The sequence below is a fragment of the Phytophthora infestans genome, genomic scaffold (genome assembly GCF_000142945.1).
Source record: "Phytophthora infestans T30-4 supercont1.61 genomic scaffold, whole genome shotgun sequence".
NCBI classification, from domain to species: domain Eukaryota; phylum Oomycota; class Peronosporomycetes; order Peronosporales; family Peronosporaceae; genus Phytophthora; species Phytophthora infestans.
The window spans coordinates 402,930-417,110 of NW_003303698.1; the positions used below are offsets into that span (position 1 = coordinate 402,930).

Below are 14,181 nucleotides of genomic sequence, written 5' to 3' on the forward strand. Positions count from 1 at the left end.
CGCCACAAGCGACGCTGTCAAGCGAATCCTGCCACGAAGAAGAAGACACGGCGCGATGTGCTACAAGAGCTTCAAGCAGTTCCTCCAATCAAACCACACGAGCTGTGTCGCTTCGTGGGACTACTGATCGCGCGAACAATTTGCCCAAACCGAGAAAAGCTGGCAAACCACTGGAAAACCACCGACGAGGGGGCGATTCCACGTGGAGCGTTCAGTTCTGTGATGGCACGAGATCGATTCATGGATATCTGCAGAAATCTACACTTCAATGATAACGACGACCCAAGAGCGACCACGGATCGAGCCTGGAAGATCCGCAAGGTTGTTGAAGTGCTGCAGCGGACGTTTCGCGAAGGATACGTGCCACCTGCAGAGCTTTCATTTGATGAAGCCATGCTTCCAAGCCGCAGCAGATTCAGCAAGATGCTGGTGTGGCGGGGCACGCTTCTACTCATGTAGCACAGTTGGTGGATGAATGGAGGACCTGAGATACGCAGCCGAAGCGGCGTCAGCGTGCGTGTAAAGTTTGCTCTCTGATGCAGGGCGCGAAGCCCCACACGACGGCGTACTACTGCTCCGAGTGCGATGGTAATGCGCCTATCTACCTGTGTATGCACCCGAGGCATGTGATTCGCGGAGTCTTGACAACCTGCTTTGACGTGTGGCACAAGGAATGGAGTGAAAGAAAGCTGCGACCTTCGAACTAAGAACGCCGCATCCGTATGCGCCCAGCAACTCCAACGAAAGGTGGTGGATCACGCAAAAGACTGAGAGATGCTGCTGATTAAGTATCATACATATGCAGGATACCAAAGGGTGAATATGCATTCTATCATCAGTATTTGTGTTTTTGCGAAGTAATGGCTGCAGTGAAAATTGTCTTTCTATATCTCTTGCAGGTTGAGAATAAAGTGCAACCGTCGATTCATTTTGCTTACTATGCAGTCCGTGAGGCCAGAGCCGGAAGCCCATGCTCAGATTATATTATAGGCTTCATATTTGTATGAGCCATAATAACTGAACTTTTGATTGCTCGCCACTTGGATGGGAAAACTTCAATATATGTACGCAATTGGACAGTTTCTAAAATTCGACATTCAAATATCTCTAAACTTGCAACCGTTTCTGCACCCGCCTATCGCTGTACTACCAGACGACCGGAAGTCAGCATCTATGTTACGGAAATGGAATGAATAATGCAGTTTAGAACCTAAACTTGCAGCCGTGTATGCACGTTAATATGCAGTTTGCACCGGTTATTACAACGCTCGGTTCGTCGACCATCTCTGTAACAAGTAAAAGTATACAAACACCAAGTCAAACTATCTTGCATATGCAATTTAAGGAAAGGAAAAATCAGCCGGTTTGAAGGGGTTAATAAAAGTTGCTGTGTCTCTTATTGCCTACTGTAAATCCCCGCATGATGATTATCATGCTTTCAACTCCCCCTTTCCGTTTCACGATCAACTCCAGAGCACACTTTCGACCACTTCAAGAATGAATCCTAGAGCCAACCAGAGCTACCACGCCGTTGTGTTGACATTGGTTGCACTACTGGTGTGTGTCAGTGCCGGATCCATTCCCTCCGAGTTGAACAGTATGAAAATATCTGCCAACAGCTTCGACACCCGTGTCAGACGGTATTTGAGAGCACCAGACCTCACCACCGAAGATCGCGCATTCGATGCTCTAGGTCTCACGAAGCTTAAAGATGTAGCTACAACTGGAACTCAGAAGCTGCAAAAGCTGGCGAGCAACGCAAATACCAAGATGACTTCGAACAACCAGCAGGCCACGGACAAGCTGTTTAAGAAATTAAAGGTCGGCAAAGTAGAGCAGAACATCTTTGAGAGCTCGCAGTTCAAACAATGGGCCGCGTCTGTGGCTAAGTCGTATAAGAAAAACGCCGAGGCTGGAGACTTTGCCATGGTCTCGACTCTTTCGTCTCGCTACGGTGATGATGTTCTCGCGAGCATGGTGATTACTGCAAAGAGCTCCCAGACGATTGATCCTAGCTTGGAGAATAAACTTATGTCCTCATTGCTGACTAAATGGCAGACTGAAGCACGGACTACAGACGACGTGTTCAAGCTTCTGAAACTAGATATTGACGAGGTGAATCTACTGAAGAGCCCCGTGCTGAGCACTTGGATTTCTTACGGCCACAGGGTCGGAGGTAAATCTCCGTACGAAGAGCTATTCAGCTGACTGCACGCTACGATGATGAGGGACTAGCGAAGATGATTATTACTGCTAAAGATGACAAGGTCGTGTCGTTTATCAGGACTGACATGACGAATAAACTGTTCGAGAATGGCAAAGCAGTGGGAAAACCGCCACGGACGCTTCGAATATTCTCAAGTTAAAGGAGGAAGGAGCTTCTCTTCTGAAGAATCCAACGCTCCCGATTTGGATCTCCTACGTCTACTCGCTCAAGCAGAATCCTTATGAGCTGCTACTACTGAAGTTTAAGGCACACCACACTGACGCTTCCGTGGCAAGGGTGATTGCTTCTGCGAAGTCGGATCAAAACTCGATAATCATTGTCCAGAACATGCAGAGAACACAGATCGAGAGTTGGCTCAAGGCCGGAAAAAGTGACGAAGAGCTGTTCAAGCTCCTGGAGCTTAACAAGGCAGGAGACCAAGTGCTTGAAGATCCGCTGTGGAGAACTTGGGTCGCATATCTGAAAAACTTGAAAGGGGACGCTGACAATAGAATGTATTCGGTACTAAAGACACAACTTGGTGAGGAGCAATTGACGAAGATTATTACCAGAGCCAAGACGGTCGGTAGAACCAAGGCAACCGCAACGAAATTGGAGCTGCAGGTTTGGGGAGCCAGCGGTCGAAGCGCAGACGATGTTTTTGATCTCTTGAAACTGGACGTTAAGAAAAGCGACGTAGTTGAAAGCGTCGCTTTCAAAACGTGGTACACCTACATGAAGACGATGAAACAATACAATGAAAAAGCAGTCATCACAAAGATGGAGAAACATTTCGGCGAAGTTCGTTTGGCTCAGATGCTTGCAGCTTCAAAGCGGACTGCGACTGACGAACCTACGAAACGGTTTCTTCGTGATTTACAGCGGAGCCAATTCTCTAAGTGGGAGGGTGAAAAAAAGAACCCCAAAACCTTTAGCAGCATGCTAAGTCCAAGTGATCGCAACTCTGAAAGCGACAGAGTTATGAGCGATTTCAATACTTTTTTCGGTGAAGGGATATTCGACATTCTGCGCATGGGTCGACAGTAGCTGGTAGATTTAGAGGTAGGAAGCACACCCCAAATTTCTTCGATCCTAGAATATCCGCTATGTTTTCTTAAAATTGAATAAACCACTGATCTTGATTTTTAGCAACTTGTGTTTGAATCGAAACGTATCACTACTAATAGGATTGGGGCATACATGCAATATAGATACATGTACAGTCAGAATTTCTGCGAAGAACTACCAGACCCCTATCTTCTGGCTACAGTTTTTGTTGTATTTTACTGTACTATAATACAGTATTTTATCCAACATTTGTTTAAGTCTTAAAACGAATAAGCAAAATAAATGAACATAGCTCTAATCATTCAGATACCGTAAAACTTATGTGCATTCGGACCGCTCATAATTTATCCTAGACTAATTTCTAGCCAATGAACACCGCCCAAAAGTGGCGTTTTCAATTAACAATCAGAGTACACAAAATACTTGTTTTTGCTTGGTAGTTCTTAACTGTCGAACGGCCGTTTGCACATAAGTTTTACTGTACACTCAGACGATTGATTATTCATTGGTCATGTTCTGCTCTGTTTTTGCTGGGCCTTTCAAAAAAAGATCTCAATCGCATGATAATTTCATCAAACAAGTAATATCAGATTTTTTAGTAGCAACGTGATTGAAACACTTGAACGGACTTCACTCTAATCGAAGCTCGTGTCAACTCAGAGAATCTTTGCATAAGTTTACAAAATAAGCTAAAACGTACCTTTAAACCTAGCCCTTGTAAAATTGGCCAAAAACACATATACCAGGTAATGAAATGTACCTCATGATTTTTTCGAATATTTAGCAAGAAATCTTAAGATACTTGTATTAATCGAGCCGAAATGATCTACCATTATTTGGATATTAACGAAATTAGATTGGCTAGATTAATAGGCAACAGGGTGCCTTCCTAACCCTACATAAAACGGTAAAATCACACATCTTTTTAATCACCTTATAAGCCAGTTTTTGTCAGGCCCACTTTAAAAACGTCTTGCCAAACCCACAGATAAGAATCTAGTCTGTCCCTACCTTTAAGCTGACAAAATGCTACGTTTTCATATTCACCGTGGATAAGGACACATTTAAAATGAACAAAATAACTGTAAAACGTCTCTATATTAAAGGATATGGAGGTGTCAGATCCCCCCCCTCCCAGCAACCTGTGTCAGTGGCAATGATTAGTCGCTATGGCATGCTTATAGCGCTTTGACCGGCGACCCAGACACGTTGCAAATTGGAAGGAGCTCTATCGCTTTCGTAAGTATTATTAATTCTTTTCGAAGTATGGTAGCTTACGCCAACTTGTGGCGAGAAGATTCGAGAGATACATGTACAGGAAAAAGGAGCCATTGAGGCTTACCACGGTACAGCTTTATTGCGTACTACTTGACTTATTAATCTTCACCATCAGCTCTCTCTCTCTCTCGACGTCTGATTTCTTGACGCACATAATAGTAAAAAATTTAAAACCGGTTAAAGAAAGAATGCACATCGAAGCAAACCGAACAGTCAGAGAACAAATGTCTGATGTTTAGCGCATCCATCGGTACCATCATACGATAGAAACAACGTACCAGCTCCGATTCCATTAGCAATTGGTATCGCATCCTCGAACGTCATCAACAAAGGCAGCCGCATAAACACTCAGGAAGCAGCCGCAAGATATGCCCTTCAATGGTTAAGAGCAACCTTTACAGATGAAGCTGTCCTATTCAACTTCAAAAGAGCCCACTTCGCAGTTTTCTTTCAAGTACACAAATAATAACGCTTTCAAACGCAAAATGGAGCTCCGTCGTGGAATGCTCTTGGTAACAATTTCGTTTCTGCTCTATTTAGGTTCGGCTTTGATGTTGGCTAGTGCTGGACTCATGGCTCCCAGTGTGAATCACGTTCGTACCATCGGCGCACTAGGGCGCCAACAGTAATGCCTCAGAAGATAGAGTTAGTCCCAGTATTACGAAGATGACAGAGCTGGTTCCAAAGATTTGCTTTCAGAAGCTACGAGACTGCGCGAAATCAATCTTCAAAACGGATAACCAGCTCACCATGGCTACTCCAAGCTTTCCGAAGTTGAGGCTTGATAAAGCAAAGTCCGATTGCTTCTTGAGTGAAGCATTCGATGAATGGGCTCGTCATGTACTCAAAATCTAGAACAATAGTCAGTCCTCTGCTGACGATGCGATGTTCAACACGTTTGGGTCTCACTACGGCGACGATGATCTAGTACACATGTTGACTACTGCAAATCCGACGAGTGAAAACTCGATTGTCACGCGGTTGAGAGAGATGGAAAACTGCAGGGAAAAGTATGAATGTAGTAATACATACGATCAGAAGACTTCAGCATTGGGCATGTGGATTAACAATGCCTTCAACACGCTTGAGAAACCAGTAGACGAAATTGTGAGAGCACTTAAAGCACACAACGACGATGTACTCGTAGCGAAATTGATGGCTCTGTCAAGAAACGACGTCAGCAGCGGCATGGCTTGGAAATTGGAGAGGTCGCTGACGGAAACGTGGCAAAGAAACGAGAGTGTAACTGGAGTGTTTTAGCTACTCAGATTCAACGAAGAAGGCACGTCGCGTTTTACAAATCCTGCGTTGGGGATTTGGGTGTCCTACGCGATGAGGAAGAGCCAGGATCCCTTTGAGTTTGTTGTCAGCCATTGGAAAGAAAGGCATCGATGATGCGTAATTAGCGAGGATGCTCGGCACGGCAACTAAAAGACGTCTCGAAGACCCTACTAGCAATGGGTGGGTTGCCGGGAATGCCGAGTTCCATTTGCTTAATACATGGTAACAAGAGGAAAAGAGCGGCGAGCAGGTCTCCACAATGGTTGGACTTGACAGGGAAGGGGGGTCGTGCTGCTGCAAAGTGTTGTAATTCTCATTCGATATGAGCGCTAATAATTGAGTGCAGCTTACGATTACGGGGGTTGCGTTTGGGAACAGATATAGGTAGGTACCTTTGAAATCCACTTCAACCCTGACACAATATGTAGTTTTAGCTCTCAGCAATTTGACATTTTATTCGCACGCTTAGGATACCATGATACTATCTGATAAGTACTTATCACACTCATCCTAGCCAGTCCGCGTAAAAGCAGCCATAATGCTGCGTAGAACACCCAATCGAATTTGTCCTAGCAGCTTGGATTTTGATGCCTACATAATTCATTTTGTCATATCAGACGCTCAGAAGGACACAATTTGACTTTTTATTGTTAAGAGCGATTCCAGTTTACTACCGGTAAGTTAGTAGCTAATCGCAAAAAATATTTTCGTCAATATTTACAAATATACTTTAAAGTTAGTTTTGGGTTTTCCACGTACGATTTTATTTTTTTTATTTTTTGAGCAGACGTACAGCCAAAAGGTGAAGCTCATCAAAACAAAAAATTACAGTCGTTGCCGTCTCTTACTTTGGCCGGAGAAGTGGACTGCAAAGAGGCTCAACAAGACGATGAGCCTTAAACACAAGAAGCCGTTCTAGCTGCTGGAAATTATTAAAACTAAACACATTTCTGAAGTTGAGCGACGTGACAGCGTTGCCATGGGAAGATTAAGCGTTGGAAATCCGAGATAAGTATTATCGGCTTTGCCTTACGCTGAAACAAATTGGTCAAACTTTAAAATACACTTAGACACGATTAAATTCAGAAGCATTGCAATATGCAGCGCTCCGACCCAGTACTTAGCTAACCTAACGCCTTCTTATAAATACTGCCACATCCGTCTTCGAGATTGCCTCAGTCAAAGGTCTGTAGCACCAATTGCACCTTGTTGATCGGTGTCTTCATCTCACGAGTATCTGCGATACTCTTCGAAGTGGAAAGCAAGGCTTAAGCGCCTCACGACTGTATCGCTTTTCCAACTGCGGGGCAGCTTCGAATTTGGTCTCATGGTGTTTGATTATGGCCACATTAGCAATCCAGGAACTGAATGTGTAACGGGGTACGTAGCACTAAGTGTACCCTGGTTACATGAAGTGTGACACTTCACACTTCAGGAGTATGACATGTCATACTCCGGGATATTTGGTACAAGGTACCAAGGTCATTCAAAACCAACCATTGGTTAAATGACATTGCATTTCTATAGGTAACTGATAGTTTGTATTAACCACAAACTTAACCTACCTATAAATATACTCAGTTTACAATCTACCTTATTTAGGTCACTTCGCTCTCTTTAATTAAAGAGGGGACCTGTGAACTGCCGTTCACTGAGAGTTTGTATACTCTCGGAAGATAACTTCCTCTAGCGCAAGGTGCTGTGTGACCCCGTCACACTTGGTAGCACTTGTTGGTCAATCCACGCCATCGCGGGTAGACTACCTGAACCTCCGAAGTTCGTTGCCATGGATAGGAACGACTTCTCCCATATGAACGACTCTCAGTTCGAGTCGGTTCGGAAGATGGCAGGCATCTTCGGGATGGAGGCCCTGCAGAGCCTGGTGGTATCAACACCGGCTGAGCAGCTCGAGCGCGTCAATGCATTCGACGCGTACGAGCAGGGCCTCATCGCGCATGTGCGGGAGAACCTGCAGGCTCCGGCGGCGGAAGCAAACCCGCCTCACCCGAAGCCAATACGGCTGAAGGTAAAGCCGTATGAAGGGAAGGAAGGCGAGAACCTTCACTTCTGGGTCCGAGAAGTAGAGCTCGCGATGGACGCGGCTCTGATCTCGACCGAGCAACTGCGTGTTGCTTTTGCACTCTCCAACCTTAGCGGTCGTGCTAAGAGTTGGGTGTACACTCGGGAAGCGACATCCCCTGGATGTTTCACATCCTGGGCTCAGCTGTGCGAACAGCTCCGAGCCGCGTTCCTCCCGGCGAACTACGAGTACCGCCAGCGTTCGCGCTTCCTCGCGTGTAAACAAGGAAGACGCGAACTGCACGAGTATGTGCAAGAGATACGGGAGCTCACGGCGTCCCTAGTGGGAAACCCACTCAATGAACACATCAAGATGACTGTGTTCATGGACGGCCTTCGAGTGGGCCCCGCACGCACTCAGCTGTTCCGGGTGCAGGCAAACACCCTTGAAGAGGCGATTCAAGTGGCTCTTCAAGAAGAATACAGCCATCGCCAGGCGCGTACGCCGGCCTCAGCGTGGCCTGGGAGTTCCTTGTCGGCTCCCGGTCGAACAAGCCCCAACGGACCAGTTCCCATGGAACTCGGGTCCGCCGAACAGCGTGACATCCGCTGCTTCGGCTGTGGGAAGATGGGCCACTTCAAGCGCGACTGTCCCGCGGAAAGACTCCGCAGACGGTCCTTCCCCAAGCCCGTCCTCAAGGGTCGCTGGCAGAAGCCAGGATCCCGGGGACAGGGGAACGCAGGGAACCAGTAGGGGCGGGGCGCCCTACTGGGGAAGAACTAAGTCTTCGTGATGGGTGCGCGGGTGGCGTGTACCACGGGGACTTAGCCCCTGAGAGTCTTCGCACTCTCGAATCGGCGAAGAGCAGCGGCGGGTTGCTCGTAGTACACGGATGTGTACGGGGGTACGATCACCCCTTTAGAATCTTGATTGACTCTGGGGCGTCGAAGAATTTCGCATGCCGCCAGACGGTTGCTCGTAACAGCAACAAGTTGTCCTAAGCTTTGCGAGAAAGCAAGGGCAACGGGACGGTGTCAGTGCGACTGGCCGACGGGAAGGTCGTCACTGTCCCCAACGTCCAAGTGGATCTGGCTGTCAAGTTTGAAGACTTTGACAGCCTCGAACAGTTCACTGTTCTCGATATGGATCCATATGATATGATCCTGGGCATGCCCTGGCTTGAGAAGCACGAGCCCTGGATCGACTGGCGAGGCAAGGCAATCGGTGCCAGCCGCCCTGCGCAGTCCGACAGAGCATTGGTGAGTCATGTTCCCACCTCTGTCAGGACCCGGGGCGCCCGCGAGGGCTGCCAGGGTACCAAAGCATCCGGCAGATGCTTGGGAGTCGTCGACGTATATGACGACTCCGAGGATGTTTTGATGGTGGCCGCGCCCAGAAGAGGCGCCGGCCAAGTGGGTAACTTAGGTCCACAGGCGGGTAACTTAGTTCCGCAGACAGCTGCAGCTGTCATGAACACTGAGAACAGCGTGTTCAGAGTGGGTAACAGAGTTCCACTCACGGTCGCCCAGACCATAACTGAAGAGGAAGACGTCGGATACGCTTCCTGTGTGGGTAACACAGTGCCACACGCGGTCGCCCAGACCTTAACTGAAGAGGAAGGCGTTGAACACGCTTCCTGTGTGGGTAACACAGTGCCACACGCGGTCGCCCAGACCTTAACTGAAGAGGAAGGCGTTGAACACGCTTCCTGTGTGGGTACAACAGTACCACACGAGGCCACGAGTGCCTCGGATGTCGTAGCGACGACATCCCTAGACGTGGGCAGCAAAGCTCCCCGTCACAGAAGCCGTCGGCAAAGACGCCGCCGCCGCCTCAAGTCGGATCCGAACTTCGTTCCGATCGACGTCGCTTCAAGCGACTCGGAGTCCAGGGCCCGGGCTCCTCCGACAAGGCCGGTGGAAGAGTGCTATCACATCTTCGATAGCGAGACGGGTTTACCCGTCAAGGCATCTGGTGTCCACTTGGAACAGTTGCCAGAGGTTGCAGAGATACTGAACCTCGAGGAAATGACGGCTGAGTCTTTCCTGGCCAACCTCAAGGCTGGAGAGATCGCTGAGATGGTACTCATGAGACCTGAGACCACTCAGGAGGAGCTGAACTCCTCGTCTGTCTTGGACGAGAACGTCCTGGAAGACATGAACAAGCAGCGTCAGGCGCGCTTGGGTTCTGAGATTCTCAAGAACCCCAAGGATCCGGTGTATCCTTTGGTGACGGAGTATGCGGACGTGGTGAATAAACACCCACCGACCCAACTCCCACCGGATCGAGGCGTACGGCACGAGATTGATCTCGTGCCCGGCACAAAGTATTGTGTCACGAGGCAATGGCCTCTCCCGCGCGAACAGTGCGAGGTCATTGATGCCTTCTTCGCCGCGAAAGCGAAGGCAGGCATGGTGCGGGAGTCGAAATCCCCGCACTCGACGCCGACTTTCTGCGTTCGTAAGCCGAACGGAAAGTGGCGTCTGGTTCACGCTTATAACAAGCTGAACAACGCAACGGTGCCGGCCCAAACACCGATCCCACGAAAGGATGTGTTGTTGAACAACATGGCCGGGAGCGTACTGTACAGTGCGCTGGATTTGGTAGACGGATACTACCAGATCCTGATGCGAGAGAGTGACATCCCGCTCACCGCGGTAAGCACTCCAAGCGGCATGCTTTGGGAGTGGCTCGTCATGCCGCAGGGCTTGTCTAACGCCCCGGCGACGTTCAATCGCCTGGTGACGCAATTGTTCCGCCCTTTGCGTACCTTCGTACAGACGTACTTCGACGACATTTTCGTCCATAGCCGTGCCGAGGGAGGCAAGACGGCCATGGAGGTGCATCTAGGACACCTCCGTCGAGTGTTGGACGTGATGCGAGCGAACAAGCTCTACGCCAACATCGACAAGTGCGTTTTCGCGTCACCAGAGATCAAAGTTCTCGGTTGCTTCGTAAGCAACGTGGGCGTTCGGGCTGACCCAGACAAGGTCAAGGCCATAGCAGCATGGCCGACGCCCCGATCCCAGAAGGATCTTCGAAAGTGGTTGGGTTTGGCCAACTACCTTCACAAGTACAGCGCTGGGTACGCGGGCTTCGCTAAGCCTTTGTCGAGCCTCCTTCAGAAGGACGTCGACTGGCGCTGGGAGCAAGAGCACCAGGATGCTTTTGACAGCATCAAGGCCAGTCTCCAAGAGGCCCCTGTCCTGGCTCTGCCGGACGAGACGAAGCCGTTTAGCGTCGTCTGCGATGCCTCCGATTACGCCATCGGGTGTGCATTGCTGCAGGACGACACGGCTGGACAGGAACGAGTCATCTCATTCCAGTCCAGGCAGCTCAAAGCCGCCGAGCGGAACTACCCTGTCCATGACAAGGAGCTCCTGGCAATGAAATATGCCCTTGTGAAGTTCCGTGTTCACCTTCTGGGCTCTACGCCCTTTGTGATCTACACAGACCACGCGTCCTTGAGGACGGCGACTAACTCACCTCACCTCTCCCAACGGATGGCGAGGTGGCTGTCCTTCTTCGCGGAATATAACTTCCGCGTCGAGTACAAGCCGGGCAAGCTCAACGTGCTTGCGGACGCCCTCTCTAGGCGTCCCGACTATGAGTTGGCCCACATCACGCGGGTGACAACGGATCTATATGATCGGATACGCATAACGTATCGGGACGATGAGGCTGTCGCGCCTATCGTCAAGTTCCTTAAGGCCGGAACGAGCGCGAAGTCCGACTGGCTCTCGTCGCGACAGCGCTCACGGCTCCACCGATATGAGTTGAAGGAGGGCCTCCTCTATTATCGGGTAGAGCCCACTGATCCTCCACGGGTGGTTGTACCCAACGACGAGGATCTGAAGCTCGACATCCTCGCGGAGGCGCATGACGCGCCCTCCAGCGGCCACTTGGGCCGCGAGAAGACCTTTCTGTCGGTCTCTCAGTCCTTCTGGTGGACCCACATGTACAAGTGGGTCGCCCGGTACGTCAAGACATGTGAAACATGTCAGCGGGTTAAACCCGCAGGGCACTCTTCGGCTCCACTACAGAGCCTGCCCGTACCGGCTGATTGTTGGAAGTCGATGAGTCTTGACTTCATCTTTGGGCTTCCCGCCGACGGACACGGCAACACCGGAATTTTGGTGTTCGTGTGTCGGCTGAGCAAGATGGTACATCTTGCTCCAGTTCCCGTCACTGTGACGGGCGAACAAACCGCAAGGTTGTTCGTCGATGGCGTGTTCCGCTATCACGGTCTCCCGGAGACGATTGTCTCGGACCGAGACCCGCGGTTCACTGCTGCGTTTTGGAAAACGCTGTTCCCTTTACTGGGAACTCGTCTGCAGATGTCCACTGCGGATCATCCGCAGACAGACGGCCAAACAGAGCGCGTCAATCGAGTGCTCGAGGACACTCTGCGCAGTGTGTGCGCGGCAGCGCCACGTACGTGGTCGACGCAGCTTCCAGTTGTTGAGTTTGCGCTCAACAACGCGGTGCACGCGTCCACGGGGTTCACGCCGTTCTACTTGAACGGCTTCCGCCACCCCAGAGTGCCTCTCACTCTTCGAGGAAACACTGACTCCTCTATTCTAAGTGGGGGAGAGGCTCGGAAAGCCCTTTCCTCCCAGGTCTCGGATGTGAGGCCAGTTTCGCTGCGGAAACAGGTGGAATCCTTTATGGATACCAAGCTGAACATTGTCAGCAGGGTCCGCGATGCCATGGCAGCGGCCCAGGATAGACAAAAGGAGTACTCAGACAAACATGGAAGAGGAAACTTAAGTGTATTTAAAGTGGGGGACTTAGTGCTATTAGACACGAGGAACCTACCGCTAGACACTGTCAGCTCTGTCGGCAGCAACAAGCTGAAGCACCGCTTCATCGGACCTTTTGCAGTCCTGGCCAGACATGGTGCGTCGTACACCATCGACCTTCCAAAGTCAATGACGACGCACCCGACGTTCTATGTCGGACGTCTTAAGCGGTACTTTGACCCGCAGGGGGTTGCTGACTCGCAGACCCCCCTTGACCCAGCTCCTCGAAGCGAGGGCCGGTCACAGTCGTCGACGAGGGCGTCGGAGCAGGCACCCAAGCCTCGGTCGGGACGGCAAGGCTGCGGTCAAGACCGTACGCCGGAGGGGCTCCATACGAACGGACCCCGGCGCCATACGCCGAGTACGCTGAGTACGCCGGGTACGCACCATACGCGTACGTCTGGGAGTGTGCCGCAGGCGGATCCGGACGTGGCAACAAAGCCTCGATCCGTCGGATCATGCGAAAGGCCTCGTCCAGATCGGACGAAGAGGCCCGGCGGTCCACCCGCAGGTGCAGGCTCGCGACCTCTCGCTCCACCAGGTCCAGGCGACCCGCAAGACGAGCGAGCTCGCCCTGATTCCCGGCCTGGGCGGCAGCATTACCGCCAGTCCCAAGGCCAAGTGCAATCTCAAGCACGAGGAGACGTTGACGGAGGCGGTCAACCTCAGGGTCCCGTGTCGGACCCGCAGTCGGAGCACTCGAACGAGAGTGGCTCTCGGGAGGCGCCGAGTACTCGTACTCGTACGAGGGCACCTCCGCCCCTGCTTGACCGGAATGGAGAAGTCCACTTCCACGTGGAGCGGATCCTCCAGGAGCAACGGTGTCGCGGGAAGCGACAGCTCCTCGTGAAGTGGAGGGGTTATGCCCACTCCGAGAACTCGTGGGAGCCGATTGAACGACTCCTGATTGACTGCCCGAAGGCTGTCGCAATCTGGGAACAGAAGCGGCGGCAGCTTCATAAGTAGTCCGGGGCTTCTTGCCCGAACGGGGTACGGATGATGAATACATACCGTACCCGCGCTCATCGTGAGCGCTAGAAGCCGCGCGCTTCAGGATGTCCCTTGGCAGCATACGCTTGCTGATCAAGTGGGCAAACCTCACACGAAGATCACGCTGGTCCAGGATGTGGGACAGCTGCTGATCTTCATGGAGTTCCCATAACTCCGTGGGCGAGTACTTGAGAGTCTCCACCCACGCCCAGAACATGTCCTCACAAGAACTCCATGTGGGACAGTTCTCGGGCATAACCCAGGGGTATCCCCAAACAGGATAGAGACCACCCCGGGTCTCGGGCTTCTTACGACAAGTCGTGAAGTCCTTAAGGGGAATGCGGTGTGGCGCGAGAAGCACACACCGAGCAGCCTCCACGTTGTCGACGAACAACTGTTCTTTCTGAACAAGGGCTCGTTCATAGATGCCCCTAGAAGTGTGGCCGCCCACAAGGCCACGAGGAGCGACGAGAAGCTCTAAGAAGAGGTCAGCTCCAGAGCTCTCTCGGGAGGCCAATACCCCTCTTGAGTTGATG

At 50.9% G+C, this 14,181-nt stretch overlaps 1 protein-coding gene across 1 annotated transcript; it reads left to right on the forward strand.

Annotated features, from left to right (window-relative positions):
* Window positions 1-1,497: 1,497 nt before the first annotated feature.
* PITG_17871 (secreted RxLR effector, putative) lies at window positions 1,498-3,253 on the forward strand (the record flags this gene model as incomplete). Its single annotated transcript, XM_002896364.1, has 3 exons — window positions 1,498-2,186; window positions 2,323-3,007; window positions 3,089-3,253. The coding sequence occupies 3 exons, from the start codon at window positions 1,498-1,500 to the stop codon at window positions 3,251-3,253; spliced, it is 1,539 nt and encodes a 512-aa protein (XP_002896410.1).
* Between the last annotated feature and the right edge of the window lie 10,928 nt (window positions 3,254-14,181).